Source organism: Astatotilapia calliptera, chromosome 16 (genome assembly GCF_900246225.1).
Source record: "Astatotilapia calliptera chromosome 16, fAstCal1.2, whole genome shotgun sequence".
Classification (NCBI taxonomy): domain Eukaryota; kingdom Metazoa; phylum Chordata; class Actinopteri; order Cichliformes; family Cichlidae; genus Astatotilapia; species Astatotilapia calliptera.
The window spans coordinates 17,515,327-17,533,323 of record NC_039317.1 but is presented as its reverse complement, the minus strand read 5'-3'; the positions used below and the strand labels follow the sequence as shown (position 1 = coordinate 17,533,323).

At 39.3% G+C, this 17,997-nt stretch overlaps 2 protein-coding genes across 3 annotated transcripts; one reads left to right on the top strand and one right to left on the bottom strand.

The window, feature by feature from the left end:
- Positions 1-1,575: 1,575 nt before the first annotated feature.
- On the bottom strand, positions 1,576-5,092 carry LOC113008485 (ankyrin repeat and SOCS box protein 9-like). 2 transcript variants are annotated; one of them, XM_026145933.1, is made up of 7 exons: positions 4,727-5,092; positions 4,504-4,583; positions 4,186-4,293; positions 3,585-3,735; positions 3,304-3,438; positions 2,214-2,405; positions 1,576-2,113 (listed from the first exon to the last, which is right to left on the bottom strand). In XM_026145933.1, exons 1-7 carry the CDS (start codon positions 4,806-4,808, stop codon positions 1,923-1,925), a joined length of 939 nt encoding a protein of 312 aa, XP_026001718.1. In that variant the 5' UTR covers positions 4,809-5,092; the 3' UTR covers positions 1,576-1,922. The 2 variants fall into 2 exon arrangements, with proteins under 2 accessions (XP_026001718.1, XP_026001717.1); XM_026145932.1 differs by lacking the exon at positions 4,727-5,092 and having other exon boundaries at positions 3,304-3,735; positions 4,186-4,571.
- A 2,046-nt stretch (positions 5,093-7,138) lies between these two features.
- gpr143 (G protein-coupled receptor 143) lies at positions 7,139-17,975 on the top strand. Its single transcript, XM_026145680.1, has 9 exons — positions 7,139-8,531; positions 10,723-10,832; positions 11,141-11,235; positions 11,636-11,728; positions 12,056-12,165; positions 12,260-12,368; positions 14,096-14,213; positions 14,300-14,555; positions 17,233-17,975. The coding sequence occupies exons 1-9, from the start codon at positions 8,276-8,278 to the stop codon at positions 17,334-17,336; spliced, it is 1,251 nt and encodes a 416-aa protein (XP_026001465.1). The 5' UTR covers positions 7,139-8,275; the 3' UTR covers positions 17,337-17,975.
- Positions 17,976-17,997: the final 22 nt, after the last annotated feature.

Below are 17,997 nucleotides of genomic sequence, written 5' to 3'. Positions count from 1 at the left end.
GTGCGTGCGTGTGTTCCTGGCCCCGGGCGCTAATGCAGTGTTTGAGGGGGTGACGATTTAGTTCGGGCGCCGTATTGGAACAGAGGGATCAATGGGGAGTTAACGAGTGCCGCATTCAACAAGAAGGCTGTGGGTGAATTGAATAAAATCATGTTGATGTCCAGAGGTGAAGGAGCAGCACATTCTGCTCCTTCATCATCTGTAAATGACCTGTTGAAATCAATGATTTTGATACAGTGGCATTACTCATTTCCAATAAAAATGACAGATGCATAAAATGCATCCATATCCCAGTCATATTGTCTGCTTTAGTCATTTCTTGCTTTTTACTTCTAGTATAAGCCTCTTTTCTGCTCTGGCTCCTGTTCTGTTGTATGTATTGATTAAATATGGGTCAAGGGTCAGTGAGTGCTTACTTGGTAGGTTGTTGATAAGCTTACAGGCTGCTAGGACTAAGCATTACAAAGTAATGCCTTGCTCAAAGTTCCTGGTTATAGGACATTCTTGAATAAAACTATGGGCGTTTCTGCATTGGAACAAATGTTTACTGTGAAACCAGCAGCTTATTGTCAATACTGGATTTGGGGAATGGAGATAAGTTCATCTTCTTTTTTCCCTTCTTTCAGTTCCTCCCTTTAGGGGTCTCCACAGCAGGTCATTTGCCTCCATCTCACCCTATCTTCCCCCATCACACCAACTCTGCATGTCTTCTCTCACCACATCTATGAATCTTCTTTATGCTGTTTTTTCCCCTCCTGCCTTCCAGCTCCATCTTCAGCACCCTTTTTTCAGTATATCTATTTCCCCTCCTGTCTAATTCCAAACTGAGCTGTTCCTTTGATATAACCCTGTCCCTCTGGGTTACTCCCAATCAAAATCTTCAGCTCTGCTACCTCCTGTCTTTTTGTCAGCACCACTATCTCCAAACCATACATCATAGCAGGTCTCACTACCATCTTGTAAATGTTCACTTTCACTCTTGCTGCTTCCTTTCTGTCACAAATCACCCTTGACACTCGTCTCCACCCACTCCACCCTCCCTGCAGTCTCTTTTTCACCACACTCGTGCACTGTCGGTTATTTTGAAAGGTTGACCCCAGGTATTTAAACTCGTCTACCTCCACTGCCTCTACTCATTGCATCTTAAGGGAATAGCCATAAGTGGTGACCTTTAAGAAAAAGTCATTGCATTGTGTACAGTGTTGTTCTATCTTGATGCTCTTGTTCCCTCATAGAGCAACACAAGAAAAACAGAATCTTGCATCTTTACTATAGCATCTATAAAGGGCCCAGTTTTTTAGTCAGGTACACAGAAGAGTATTGATTGTGTTTATGTAAAAATAGGCTTTACTGAAATGATGACATAAGATTAATTCACATGATAAACAGAGGAAGTTCACTTTTTTCTGGGCTCGGGTATTTTAGTTTTATCCATTGTGCTTCTAATTATGTTGTTTTTCTGTTCAAATGTACTCTTTAAGAGTGCAACAGCTTTTTCAGTAAGTCATTAGTAAGATATCTTAACACTAGAATATTTGTCTTAAACTTGAGTAATAAAAAAGGTATGAACAGGAATCATTGCATTCAGTAGTGCGTTTTTATTTGCCTTACTATTAAGAGCAACACATTTCTAAGCGAAACATAAAATATCTATGAACAAAAACTTAAAGGAGTAAAAAAAAAAAGAGTTTTTTTAGTAGCCTAACGTCTGGTAGCTTGTGCGCATCATCCACCTGTATTAAACATCAAGACTAATTGATGTCTTTCCCATCCAGCCTCCCTTCCTGAGGGAAGCAACAAAGATATAGGATATCTTTCACTGAAAGTAATTCCGACATTGTGGTTCATCATCAACCAGGAGCACGGACGTTGTTGCCACCATGTAAGATTATACAAGTCTGCCCCCTATTGACCAAAAACTTTTAAGACTCAAAATCTGAGGTTGCAGGGTTGAGGAATTTCAGCGCATTAAGATCTCCCCTTGGGTCTGATTGGTAGAGCAGATACTCTATCAGTTCTGTGGGTAACTGAAGGTCACAAATCGCACCCAGCCTCTTGTTGCCCACAGCTTTCCTGATGTGTAGTCGGCACAGCTGCATTAGAGGAGACATTCCTGGGGACACTCAGGGGAGAAGCATGAGCCGTTATAGATGGTTAGCTTCTTGCTGCGCCACCAGCCCAGTGCAAAGTCTTGAGTGCAAAGTCTCGACTACCTCCTGCTTGTTTCAGAAGTCTCTCTGTAAGGCTGTTGGGCGGAGCGAGGTCCAGTGGCTGCCTGCCCTCTGAGTTCCTAAGGAAGAGATCCGCCCCATGTTCAAGCAGGACGGATGTCAACTCAGGGCTGGACTGACGGGCGGCCATGTGCAGAGGCGAGTCCCCAGACACGCTGCTGTTCACATTTGCACCTGAAGAAAAGAAAAGGCCAAATATGATGTCCCCACATTACATGAAATAAAGCTTTTGTTGTGGTTCAGGTAAAGGTTTTCTTTGTTAGAACAGTTGAACAACCCAAGTCAGGAAAAAACTGCTGTATTTTAATTTACAAGAATAAGGACAAGGAGTCCTGCAAAAGATGCTAAGAGTCTCCAAGCCTGGGATTACATGAAAAAACACAAAACCTGAAGCCACAAGAGGACTGTGGTTTCTTAGCGCAACATGCAAGGTAGCTTGTGAAAGTACATGCAAATATACAGAGTAGATCTACTGTCTTAAAAGCCATGTTGGTACAAGAAATATTGATATGATTTGGGTTTGTTTACCGCACACTGAGGTTTGAAGTACTGATGATATTTTTGCAAGACATCTTCACTTTAGTGCCTGAAACCTTTGCGCAGCACCATAGCATGGCACATATTTCCATGTTATATACCTTTCTTGTTATTAAAATCCAGCCTCTACATTACCTGTACTGCTATTGTGTGTAATGTTTATGATATTACAAGAGTTTCTAAAGTAGCCCCTGCAGCTAGCCTCCACCAAACAGGTCTAATAAGATAATTAATTCTCTGCTCTATAAACCCAATCTTCAACCCCTACTAATGCTGGCTCATGTGATGTTGTGTGTAGGGGTTTATCTAATTTTCCACAGCTCTGTCTGCAGCCACAAAGGGTTTTATACGCAAGTTTTTGTACGCTTCTCTCAATAAAATATTGAACACTAGACTTGCACTCTGAATATCGCACAATGGAGCACCACTCTCTTTTTGCCATTGAAAAGGTCTCAAAGTCTTCCACCAACTGATAAGATATTGGAAGAATGGATATTCTTTTAGCAATAAAAGTTCAAATGAGAAGCTTTCTTACCCAGCTGCAATAGTTTCCTCACGGTGCTCAGATGCTGATTGGAGCAGGCAATCTGGAGAGGGGTTCCTAACTCGTCAACATGCTGATCCACATCTGCTCCGTACTGAACAAGAGGTTCAATGCACTCAGGATGACCTAGGGAGAGGAAACAGAAATCACCACAATGATAAGAAATGTTCTTGAAAGGTTCTGCTGTAAAAATCTGCTTTTGCCTGCCATTCAAGAGATTTTGGGACTTCTGCCAGGATAGATTTTTCACATATCTGAGTCTGACCTCGAACCTTTTGTTGCAGCTATATGAATTGGAGAACTGGACTGGCTGGTCCCCAGGGAAGCAGCTCCATGTTGAAGAAGCAGCGATACACAGGTCACGTGCCCCTGAGCACATGCTTCTGTCAGGGCAGTTTTTCCATCCACAGTTGAGCTGTTTACCTGATGCATGGCGATATAGCAATAAGGTTAACAATGAATAAAAAAAATCACTAAAAATATTTACACATGTTTTGGTTTGTTTAGTTACGTATTCTTACTGTCTTAGAAGGACTGTGACTACATAATTTCTTCAGGGATCATTAAAAATTTCTGACTCTGATTCTCATTCTGATAACGGTGGTTGGACAAATTTGGCTTTATATCAGCTGATGTTTGTTTGTTAATGAGTTATTGTCCATGCACGACCGTGGCTGTGTCTTCGGTTAAAATCTTACTGCAGTCTCCCATCAATAAGTTAATATTGGCAATAATTGACATGGTTGTTTTGGGAACGAACTGTGAGTCTCTTTCAAGCAAAAACTGACAGCATACCGTCTTAAATTTGAGATTCTCATGAATTCAGCCAAAAACCACAAATAAACCAACACCACATGATGATGCTTTACTGACATTTGCACCGTTTTCCATCAGAAGCTTGGCACAAGCCGTGTGACCTTGTGTACACGCCCCATGAAGGGGTGAGGCCATATCCAGAGTGTTCAGATTTACACATGCACCCTGTGAACAAAACACAGCACATGTAGAGTCATTGAGGTAAATGCACATGGCAACTTTTGGAAAGCAAGCTGCCATATGAGGACACAGTCGCCTTATTAAAGGTTTCACATCATAGTGAGAAACACATGGTTATTTAACATCTAATATTATGGGAAGGCAACTTTTTTTTCCCCTTTTAGCACAACTTACAATATTCAGTTAAAACTCTACCTGATCAATGAGCTTTTGCAGGGTGAGGAGACGTCCGTTAAAGGCTGCTTCGTGAATTGGAGACCAGTCTGATTCAACATCTTTGTGCAGACAAATAAAATAGTTATTTAACTTAGAAACCTACCTGCATAGGTACATGAATACATTAGAAGACCGGATGAAAGTCTCTGCATAAAGCAGTAAATAGAGCCCAGCTGCAGTGTGAGCTTGCACTGTTACTCACCACTCATCAAAGGGTTTGAGAAACAAACAGTTCCACTTTGACATGTAGGGTCTCGCGGAGTGTTTTTCTGTCCAGCAGACATAACTCACAGTGTGGGTTCAAAAGCTCCTCTGTGGCCCGGTTGTCTTTCGCCACAGCCTTTGGAACCTAAACTGAACTGTGTCCAACTAGGAGTTAAATATATTTTGTCCTCATTTGTTTTTGTTTTGATCTTTTTCAGTAGATATGTGACTGACCTTGGTTCTGTCAGTGTTATTTCCTGTCACACAAAGTGTTTGCCATTCAGGAAGCAGGCTAGTTTCAAGTAGCAGTTTTAGTCTCAGCCAATGGAGGTGCAGAAAACGAGAGAAAGACGCCTGTTGAACAGGTCTGTAGTTTGTGTGTAATATGACACTGTACCTCCACACCCATCCTCTCCAGCAGGAAACATGGGCGGCGCTGGGGGAGGGGGTTTCTGGCGTTTTAACTTTAATAAAGGGAAATTAATATTCGGTGTTTATTATAAAGTTGTGCCCCCCTCAGAAAAATATTATGCATCATTGGTTTAAAAACTTGGAGGCAAGAGTGACTTTCTACATTTAAAGAATTTGATCTTCATGCAGTATATTGTTTCCAGTTATCGGATATAATAAGCTCTTTAAAATTATGCCCAGATTTTATGACTTTGGTTACATTTTCTTGAAAATTGTTACTTGACATAAAGCGCTCACTTTGTTGCAACTGGTTTGTTAAAAGTAGCTCTAATCATTTTGAAAGTTTTCTTCAGCAATAACGCTTCATGCCATGGTATATTATTGGATTTTCTGAGGTCCTTTGATATTTGTGGGATATTTGTGGGATGATGCTGTGGCTGCTTTATGAGTCTGCGGTGACCAGTGCCATCTGCTGCGCTGTGGTATGCTGAGGCAGCAGACTGAGAGTAACAAGCATCAGACAGACTCAACAAACTGATCCACAAAGCCCAGTAATGTTGTGGGTGTGGAGCTTGACTTTTTGATGGTGGTGTTAGAAAGGAGGATGTTGTCCCGGTTTGCTTACCACATAACATCACAGGAAGTCATTCCTACCTGTGGCCATCAGTCTTTACAACTTCACCCTGTGACACAGTTTTTTTATTCTATATAGTATTTTTACGAAATAATTACAGTCATTGCACATGTGACATGAGACACAGAGAGCAAAGGAAAGCAGCAAAATGGTACCAAAGACTTTCATACACTCTGCAATCTCATTTTTATTTCTGGGGATGGCCAACAGTTTCAGAGGAAGGAAGTCACGTGGAGAGAAGCTCAAAATATAATACACACACAGACTTTCCTGCTAAGGATTTCATTCCTCCACTGTGGCTTTACACAGCTGACTGTTGGTTGTTGATGTTTTAATGGTTCAGACCTCGTGCATTAGAACCTTTGACTTGGCAAAACTTTGTTTGACATGAGTCGGTGTACTGCTGACCTTTCCTTTAATTTAGCACACCCACGGGTCCATTTTCCATTCTAGAGTTGCCTCTACTGTTCATGTATAAATTGCTTAACACCTTTTCTTACCCAAAAGCAACCTTCTTTTTAAAATTTCTTACCTAATATTATTTACATTACAGCTGAAAAGTAAATGCATTTGGACCTGGACACAGTAAATGTGCTGCTTAATTATTACTGGTCTGTGTCCTGTGTGAATTACAGAAAATAAAATCTGTAATCAATCATGGTAGCAGCTAATTCATTTAAAATATTTATTAAAATGTATTTTGCATAATGTAAGAATTGCATATTACATCAGCTCAATTCTTTAGAGCTATAGAATATATGCAGACCAGCAGAGGGCAGTCACAGAGAGCAGATGTTCAAAGCAAATCAATACTGTAATTGTATTCCTATGGGAGCTGTTAATCTCTGGCAAAAGGCTACACACTCGCTGTACAATTGACTTTGTGCCTTGTCAGGGAAAGGTGCATATGGATTAGAAAAGCTCTTTGCAAACTGAATGAATGCCTTCTCTGTATTTCAGAATAATGAAGGCCCTTGATGCTTTGTTCCCCAAATAAATCTGCTTCAAATGTCCACCAGTTTTCTCAGATCTCAGGCCAGGCAAGCAGATCCAGCAGCTATGACCTCTCCTGTATTTGGACTTCATACAAGACTCAGCTAACCCATGCAAGCACAGTGCACCACATGTCAGCTTTTCTGTCTGGAGTCTAAGAAATGGGTTGAAACCATTTAGACCCAAGCTTTCCGTGCTCGTGGATCACGTTTAAACAGGGCATAGTGCAGATACGACTCGATTTGACTAGGAAAAATGTAAACAAATAGATAAACTCAAAGCACGTAGGTTTAGTTGTTTACTGATCACTTGGTACAGCTCACCAGAGGACCATTCACAGCTCACCAAAAGGTGGAGGAGTCCCAGTTTATGCATGCAGACATGAAGGGGTTTGCATCACCTCCAGGAGGAGGGCATAGATCTTCTGCCTTTACAGAGAACACTTCTTAATCACGTGTTGTGCCAAAAAGCAACTAACAACAAGTGGTTTCCTGTATTTGCCTAAAAACTGATGTAAGTGACTTGTTGGTCAAACATATCTATGATGAATGATATCAAGTCATTCTGAGCCAGAAAGAGAATTCAAGTCACAAGGTAGAGGCTGCAGTCGGTTTTTCGGCAAAGAGACTTTTATATATCCTTTATTCATCTGGGTAAAAACTGTCATTAACATTAAAAATGTCTTTTTCAAAAGAGCTCTGGCTGAGAGGGCAGCAGAAAGATCAACAAATACAACATCACGGTTTTATGAAGATATTTTAAATGGCCATAGAGGCCTGAATTGATTATAATGCGGGTACAATAACGCAGAGCCATAAAGATATTTACAAATGGGACATTTCTTTGTTAACACTGTTTAAAAATTCAATGGACTACAGTCCGTTTAACAAAATAAGCAAATATATTACACATAAAAACGCACAGAAACATCAGAAATCACTTTTTGGCACAACACCTGTCCGGCTTGAAACCTTCAGAGCTGTCCAAGAGACTGACAGAGATTAAATGTTTGGGGATGTCTGTGTGGTATTTCACGTCCTGTGTAAAAAAGTACTATTTCTCTAATGAACGGAATTAGTCATGCAAAGGGGTTAACAGCAGAAACAGGGACTAATTGGTTGATTTACATATATTTTTATACACTAATGTAAATATAATATAATAAGATCATAATATTGTGATGTTTTGTGCATTTGCGGGCTTTTCTGTAAATCGTTTAAACTGATACATAAATACACAGAGTACTGTGATGAAGCCACCCCTTTTAAGACCTTTTAAGACCTTTTCAAACAACGGCGCTTTGTCGGATTCTTGCTTTGTGTGACACAGTTAAGCTACAACTGCAGGGATTAAATGGAAGCACATGATGATTCAACCCCGTGATTTCTCAGTTGGGTCATGGACTCAGTCATTTCCTCTCATTTTCTTTTCTTTGTCTTCTTTCTTCTGGCACGGTAGTTCATTTTCTTCCTTTCTCTTTCTCCGCGCTGCTTTTTCCTTCAGTCCATCATGGCATCTCCGCGGATGGAGACTTTCTGCTGCCCGAACCGAGACGCGGCGACAGAGTTTGTGGTCACTTTTCAGCCCGTCTTATTCGGCGCTTTAAGTCTGGGAAGCGCGGCTTTAAGCCTCTTATTCGCTATTTTACAAATTCTACCAAAACGCAAAGGATACAGAAGACTCGGGCAGTATCCTCTGCCAAGGCCTGCGTCCTCCTCGCGGATATTGTTCATCATCAGTATATGTGACATATTGGGATGCACAGGTAGAGAAGAAACTGCTGGCATTGACCTACTTTTTCTCTTCATAGTTGAGGCAAAGAGCGAGTTAGTTTTCGCAGCGTGGTTTTGCTTGCTGGATCTAATTACGCACGCACATACTTTCCTTTTAACCCCTTTGTTGCACTGCATTGCATAGGTGCAACTATGAGAAATGTGTCTGTTAAAAGAAAAGTGTGAGATTTAATCTGCAATAGTCGATGCTACATATATTTTTACAAGATAAAATGTGTGCCCAGGGTCATGAATTCAATTAAAATCAAAAGAACGAATCGGGATCCTCTCATGTGAGTGATGAAATAACTCAGAAGATGCTGCACTTTTACTTGGCCTAGATTGATTGGAATGCGGCGGATTTCTCAAAGTCACACAGGGATGACACGATAATCTTTCCAAATACAAATGTAAAAAAATTAAATGTAAATAAAAACAGTATTTAGTATGATTGTTTAGATTATTTCATATGTATTTTTGTTGAAATCCTTATCTGTGAGAAAGCAATTATTGGATTTTGAAAATTGTTTAGATTTTGAATTTGATGCCAGCACCTTTTTTTTTTTAGATGAGTGACAGCGGGCCAGTTTCCTTCACATACTCGTTCACCAAATATTATTTACTGATGTTTGAGAAAATGCAGGGTTTGGTTTGACATTGTCTTGCTGAAATAAGTAAGGCCTTATAAGGTCTTTCCAGTGCCTGCATGTGAATCTTTCATCACTAAATAGGCCTTCACAGAACGGTTAGTAGAGCATGATTGCATGGTATGCAACAGTGAGTTTTCCACTTCACCTATGCCCATCTTAAATGAGCGTGACCCAGAGTTGGCACCAGTGTTTCTGGATCTTGTATGTATTTTTCCCCCTTTGCATTGTAGAGGTTCAGCTCACATTTGTGAATGCAGCAATAAACTGTGCTGTTGGCCAGTGGTTAAAGTTAGTGTTAATGTCCAAGTCACTATTTAGTTCTTTGAAAGCTTGTTTTTGACATTCATAAATTGAAATTTTGTGCTATGATCTCAAATTGTTGACTTAGTAACTCAAAATGTAGACTTGTGGTTGGCTCTTTTTTATGGCTAAAATAAGCTTCCACAGTTTCTTGGGATTTCAACTATTCAGTATAGTTTTTGACTTTGTTGAATCGAGTAGTCTGCATCTTCTGAATCTTTGATGCTATTGCATACTGTAAAGAATGCAACCATATTCTTTGAATTTTTATATTGAGAAATGTTATTCTTGTAGGCAGTCTATCAAAGAGTGGCAAACCCCTCCTGAGATGCTCTCTGAGTACTTATGATGTTGCTAATTAATAGAGTGAGCAGATATCAACAAAGTAAATGTGGGCCAAACACTGTTTGTCTGGAACAAAGTGGGACTCATTAACAATGCTGGAAAGTGGTCAAGTGTATTATATTTTAACATTTCAAACTCACTGGTATTTGAGCTGCTGTTGAGTCTGGTAACAGTCTTTGGGTTTCAGAAGGAGTGCAAACAAAGAGAAAAACTTTATATCTCAGTATTGTTTTATTCTCTTTTCCATCATATTTGCCAACATCTGCAAAACCTGTGATTTTCTGGTGACTTGTAACTTTCACTGATCCAGAATGGACATGTCATTAAAGCTTTAACGTTTAACCTTTTCATTTAAACAAAGGTTTTAAATGTTTTAAATTGTATACATTAATTTCTTTAACTTAAATTGTACACAGCATCCCAACCTCTTTTTTTTTCTAAATGGGTTGATTTCTGTGTACTTGGTGCCCATGGAGATTCATGCACCGCTGCAGGGTAGCAGCTTGAAACCCGCTGATGACACAGATTAAAATGAAATACAGAACAGTAATAAAGATTCTGGGAGTGCTTCCATTGTTCCATTCGGCAGTGAAGCTAGGAAGTTTCATGGAGGAAATGGAAACACCCTTATAAAACACACCTGGTGGGCGTTAATATTTCCACATTGTAAAATAACTCCTGAAAGGACGCTGCCACTTAAATCTAATTAGTCAAAGCACTTAATAATAAAAGCTGAAAATAATAAATCTGTGGTGTTTTAAAAGTAATGAAACCCACACCAAGTTTACATCTCCTGGTAATGTTTTCGCCTTAATTATATTTGCTTGCAAAGCGGGATTTCCTCCTCAGCAGCTACAATTAAATATCATGCACTGTTTCCTTCTTGCAGGTGTCATTGTAAGATCATCTGTGTGGCTAGGTCTGCCAAACATCGTCGACCACATCTCAGTAGTCAACAACACTGATGTCTGGCCAGAAGTCTTCTGCGTAGGCAGCGCAGTATGTATTTTTTTGCAATAGTGAGATAGACTTATATATGCCTTGATAACACAGATGTTGAAAGCAGAGATGTGTAGTTATTAAGACAAAAGGATAGCAATAACTTTTACATTAGAAAAATTATTATAGAAAAATACACTTAGATTTGTTCGTTCCAATAATATTCACTTCACGCACAGAAGAGGTCATTTTGTTTAATGCATCATCACACATGACACAAATAGCTGATAAGCCAAGTAAACAACACATCTTTATCAGTTATTATGATCTGTAAAATAAGTGTAAGGCATGCAATTTATGTGTTGCAGATGTGGATCCAGTTGTTTTTTAGCGCTTCTTTCTGGTGGACCTTTTGTTATGCGGTTGACGTCTTCCTGGTGGTGAAAACATCTGCGGGAATCAGGTTCCCCCCACCTCACCTTCCATTCGCAATTCATTATCACCTTAGCTTCTCCTCTGATAGGATGCAAGTTGAAGCAGTATATTTTTACCAAGCAGAGTGTGAAACATTTTTCTCTCACAATGCTCAACTGCCACCTGTATTTTTATATTTTGGTTTTCACAAGATAAAACTGGTTTGAATCAACTCTTTTATTCTAAACTAAAGGTGCAGGATTCCATGCTGTCTATTGTTGCTATAGTCTGAGTTTTACAAGCCTCTCGTACTTCTCTCCCCACTCAGTCTTATTCAATTGCATTTTGTACAACAAATAAATGGGGGAAAAATATCCTCAAGATAAAGAACGACAACACGTAGTGTGAGCTTGGTCTCATGACTTTGGTTTTTTCTTCTCCCCCAACAGCACCATTATACTCTACCACATGATTACATGGGGCCTGGCTGTGCTGCTGTGTGTTGAAGGAGTGGCCATGCTGTACTATCCATCTATTTCTGAGTAAGATACCACTGACTGCTGTCCTGCTGACAGGCACATTTAAGCATCCGTTGGTGGAAAAATAGAAAATTAACATTTTCGTGTTTACATATTAACAGCCACAATAACATAACAGCAGAGAACTTATCAAACATATCAGTGGTTCTAACCATGTCTTAAAAAATGTCATTATTTCCATAGAAAAAGTCTGCTGTTGTATGGCTTTTATTAAGTGTTAAGTACAGCATTTTCTGACGTAGAGAAATATTACAATAATTCTGTTAACTATCACAAAGTTGATTTTTGATGCTGAATGAACTATTTCTCATGTTTTTTTTCTTCTCCCAGCTGTGAGCAGGGCCTCCAACATGCTATTCCTCACTATGTCACCACATACGCACCGATGCTGCTCGTTCTCATAGCCAACCCTGTGTTTTTTAATCGGACCGTATCTACTGGTGAGTTCCTCGCTCTCGAATTTCTCTGACAAATGCAACTTCTTACACATGTAAATGAGGGGAAATAAGATGCTTTCTCATCTCTCTCGCCTAGTGACATCTTTGCTGAAAGGACGACAAGGAATCTATACGGAAAATGAGAGGCGGCTGGCGAATGAGATAAAAATACGCTTCTTTAAAATTATGCTGGTGTTCTTTATTTGGTAAGTTAAGAACTAGTTTTGGGAAGGAAATAAGTGCTTCTTGCTATGTAGTAAATATAAATCTAGTGCTACGAGCCGGCAGCCTGTTAACATAGACAGAAAATGCACTGATAAGATGAAACAAAATGAATCTATCCACATGTTAAATCACCTTTGTTTGACCCATGAACCGCACCGTATAATACAGAAAAATCTCACTTGATTTCTGAGCTGAGTGAACACTTTGCTAAAGAGTTTCTGGTCTCGTTTGCTTTTTTCATGTCTCTTTTAACACAAAATAGCATCATTTTATAAAATCATGGTACTGTTTGGATTAAAAATGGACAATTATAGAGTGCAGCTGCCAAGTGGTTTAGAAGTTGTTACCATATCAGTGTGACGTGTCCTCAATTTCTCATTCAGCTCCACCTCTCCAACCTAACCCAGTTTCATGGTGACTATGTACAAAACAAAATGGCAAAGAGTCCACTGAACTTTAAGAACAACCTGAGTGTTTCCACTGTTAATTCAGTTCAATTCAATGTTATTATGCAGCATCAAATCACTAACAACAGCTGTTTCAAAGTAAAGATCCTACAATAATTGGGAGAAAGCCCCAACTCTCGAACGACACCCTGTGAATAACCTGTGAAGTTTATTCTGTGAAGTTTTGGTAGCTTGCTGGGCTGAAGCATCCAGGTGTGTGTAAACAATGCCACAATTCCCCAATAAATTCAAAATACAGACCCAATGCAATGCTCAGATTAATTGCAAACAACCCATTAGCTAGATATCGGACTCTACAGGCCTCATTTAGCATGGCAAATGTTCATGAACTCCTCTAAATATCATAATATTAAAATGTCTGTGAAATGAGTGAAATGTAAGGCCATCTGTCATACTGAAGTTTGGCTGAAAAAATCTAAAACAGAACAGTTAAAAAAGAAAAGTGTTGTGATGGCCCGGTCAAATTCCAGACGTCAGTGCTGAAATGCTGTGGCAACACATTAAGAGAGCTGTGCATAAACAAATGCCTACAAACCTCAATGAATTGAAGCAATGATGTAAAGAAGATGGGGTTGAAATTCCTCCACACTGATGTGAGAGACTGCAAAGGTCATACAGAAAACAATTACTTCAAGTTATTGTTGCTAAAGGTGTTTCTACAAGCTATTGAATCGTGGGGTGCACTTATTTTTCCACAGGACTGCATAAAATAATGAGAAACCTTTTTCCCATGACTGTATGCCTGTCTTTTATATACTGCCTAAGGTTTAACCGGTTTAAAAACCAGAATGTAAAAAACATTGTAGTTTTATGGATGGGTGATCCAGACTAATTCTTTCCACTGACAGCAAATTATCAGTCTTGGCAAGTTTTTTGGCAACTTCACACTGTAAGAAAGGCCAGGTTATATTTCGGAGGCTAGGTCGAGAAGTTATTAATCCAGTATTCTTTTAATAACTTAAATTTAACTGCATTAAATTTTGTGTTTATGAGGATGAACCTGAGGGCAAATTGATTTTTAAAACTCACACAGTCACAGAAACTAAAGCCAAGCCTGCTTAAAGATTTCAATATTTCAATTTCAGTAAACAGGCCAAAACATGCAAAACAATTATTTGTGATTTCAAACTTTTTATACCTAACCATTAGGTCTTTTCAATGATTTGTAAATAAGAAACATCATTAACATTTTAATGTTCTTGTAATAAGATGTGGGGGTTTTTTCTTCTCCGATGTTTTAGCTGGGTTCCCAACATCATTAATGAGAGCCTCCTCTTCTACCTGGAGATGCAGATAGACATCAGTGACAATAGTTTGAGGAATATCAGGAACACAGCGCTCATCACATGGTTTATCATGGTGGGTTTTAACAGGAAACCAGCGTACAGCACGCTACTTTAACCTGCATGCAATCCCTTGAAAACCTTTATATTCCACTCTTTCAGGGTATACTGAACCCCATGCAGGCTTTCCTTAACACCCTGGCCTTTCATGGCTGGACAGGCTTTGACATTGACTTCAGCCTGCAGCAGAGGAGGGAGCTGGTCTGGGACTCTGTCTCTACTTCAGCAGCTAACATGACTTCCCATAACCCTGTGGTGGGAACTACTCTGCTTTACCAGAGTCACGTCCAGGAATCACAGAAGAACATGATGGGAAACGGGCAACACCACTCTGATGCCATCAGCGTCCTCTCAGAAGGTAAACGGCATGTCAATGGTGGTAGCAGCTCGCCAGTATATCAGGGCTGGTGATGCTAAAAAGATATCAGCATCATATACTGTATGGGCTACCTCCCCTTAATATAAAGCACGGTTTAGTATTTTCTTTGAGATCTGAATACTGTTATGTTTTGTTTTGTCTTTTTTAAAAATAAATGAGCTTTATCAAGGTGTTGCAATGGCCTAGTCACAGTAGAGAGCCACTAAAGCAAACATAAAGCTCGCTGTGATTCATTTTAAATTGAATTTTATATTGTACTGCTGTACTGTAGCTGACGCTTACTGGGTGGAACCATGAATCATGTTGTGACGTTACGCAACACCCTCCACAATTGTCTTCATTTCTTCTTTTTGATTTGTACTGAATGCAACAGCAATGGGAAACTGCAGAGCACAGGAAGTTAAAAGATTTTCTGTGGAGAATGAACTAAAGTGATTAGAACTTTGCTGCTATCGCTCTGAGTGTGTTGCTTTATTTATAGATGACTGACATGCTGTGTAATTTCATCAGCTGCAGTTTTTCAAGGTGCTACTCTGGTGCCAAGCTATCACACAGCGCATTAAGTGCAGATAATAAACAGAGAGCAGTGGAAGCCAATAAGAAAGAAAAACAGGTAGAATACATCACTCTGTCTGATACTGACTTTTAGCCAGGAAAAATAAGGAGATTAGATTCTGCATATATACTTTCAACAGCCACTTTATTAGGTACGCCGGTTTAACTGCTTGATGTAAATATCGAATCAACCAATCACATGACAGAAAATCAATACATTTAGGCATCCAGACATTATTAAGATGATATGCTGAAGTTCAAGCATCAGAATGGGGAAGAAAGGTGATTTAAGTAACTCTGAACACGGCATTATTGTAGGAGCCAAAGGGGTTGGTCTGAGTATTTCAGAAACTGCTGACCTTCTGGCATTTTCCCCACACAACCATCTCTAGGGTTTAATGTCCAAAAGAGAGAAAATATTCAGTAAGCAGCACTTCTCTGTATGAAAATGCCTTCTTAATGCCAGCAGTCATAGAAGAGTGACTCCTTCAAGCTGATAGGGAGGGAACAGTAACTCAAAATAACTATGGCAGAAGAGAACACATCAAACCTGGAAGCAGAGGGGCTACCACAGCAGAAGAATAGACTTTGGTGCCACTCCTGTCAACTAAGAACAGGAAAGTGAGGCTACAGTTTGCAGAGGCTCACCACAATAGAAGATGTATTTTTAAATTTAAAAATAATGAAGTTGCCTGGTCTGATGATTCAGAAAAGCTGGGATTTGGCATGAACAACATGAAAGCATGGATCAATCCTAACTTGTATCAAAGCTCAGGTGATGTAATGGTGTGTGGCATATTTTTTTGTCACATTTTGCCCCCCTTATTATTCGCTAAGCGTTTAAATGCCACAGCCTGCCCGAGTATTGTTGCTGACAATGTTCATCTGATCATGACCACAGTGTACCCATCTTCTCACGGTTGCCTCCATCCCCACGCTTCCTGTCAAGACTCAGATTTCTCAAACTGATTTCTCGAACACGACAAGGAGTTCACTGTACTCAAATGGCCTCCACAGTCACCAGATCTTAATCCAATAGAGCACCTTTGGGATCTGGTGGAACAGATTTGCATTATGGATGTGGAGCTAACAAATCTGCTGCAACTGTGCGATGCTATCATGGCAATATGAAGCAGAATCTGAGCGATGTTTCCAGCACCTTGTTGATTCCTTGCATGAAGAATTAAGGCAGCTCTGAAGGCAAGAGAGGGTCCAACCCTGTACAAGTGAGGCGTACCTAAAGCGTTCGATGTAGTATGCAGATTACATCGAAAAAAGAAAATGACGAGTTCATTCTTTGACTTTCCAGCAATGTATTTCACAAACACGTTTGCAACTTACTGTGACGCACTGCTTCACATCTGCTCTGTGATTCATTCTCTGCCACATGCGCTAAAAAAAGGATGTGAAAACTGCAAAAAGGAATTGAAGCTGCTCTGCTGGACAAGCTGTGATAACACAATTTTCAATTTATGCTAAGCATCCATTAAGCTGCACCAGCTTATTAAAAAATATATATATATATAAATTGTATCAAGTACAGCAACACAAATTGGTCTATAATTTGACATCAGTGCATAATATAGCAGCAATTCTAACTTATAATTTGAAGAGATTATAACGCTATAGTCCCTCAAAAGCTGTTTTAAAGTTCAGCTAATTTTTCATTGTGAATATTCAAACTTTATATGCTGAGTCCTTTTGAATATCGTGGAAACAACTCCCAGTTATATCTATATGTACTGTAGCTCAACACTTATGTGCATTTGCAGCATATTCATGTTAATTTTATCCCTGAGTGACAATTGTGCACCGTACACCTCATGGACAAAATCCTTTCAGTGCTTTGTACCACCAGTGTCCCTGACATGTTAAGTATATTAAAAAATAAAGTTAATCTTTGAAAGAATATGTTTTTTCCCCCCATTCTTGTTTATAGACCATGTTTTTTTTTTAATGCATTTAAAAACCACAAATCATCATTTCCACATTAAAAGCTGCATGGAAAGATATATGTTAACACAAATACGCAGTTTTGATAAGCTGAGTTGGTGTAATGCGCAGAAGCACCAAGTAATCTACCCCTATTTTGTCTTGCTAGGTTCAGAGTCTAGTACAGTTGAAATCCACATTTCCAGCGAGCTACAAGACTATGAGGATGTAGACGCAGACGGAGAATCCTTGGAGAACTCTGTGAGGCACTAACTGGGGTCGTCCACAAACCACCTTCCTCCACTTTGCTGCACCGCATTGCTTTTGTGGTCACTTTTTTTGTAGATGGTCTCCCATTAAGCCTTTGTTTTCCTGCTGAGATTTGAACTGGTCATGAGTTTCATTATTTGGTATGACAGACTAAGCCTCATTCCTGAGTCCAATCCTTTTTTTTTTTTTTTTTTAAATCCCTTTCCATAAAAAGAAAAAAAACAAAAGTGCTACGTTTCAGACCCATCAACTCAACAGTCCCAGAATGAACACGGCTGACCTTTAAAAGTACTTTAAGTGCTTGAAGAAGCATTTCTTCAAATTCTTTAAATTGCATACACTGATTTTGTGACAAGAATCATTTTCATTAAGCTGTAAAAGCCCCACAAAATGAAATAAGCTAAATAACTAATCTTAAAAGAAAGTTATTGTATTGCCAGGTGTCCATGTTGTATTTTTACACACATGTATTTCATGCTATATTAAATATCTAAATATCTTTTACACTTTTGACTCAAAAACCTTTCAATTTTTCCCCAAATCTACAACATGTTAATGAGCTCAAGAAAAAAGGGGGAAAACACACAATTCAAGACAAAGGCTTGAGTTCTGTTATCAAAATAGAGTAATTTATTTGAGACACTGAATGACTTCAATGTTTTTT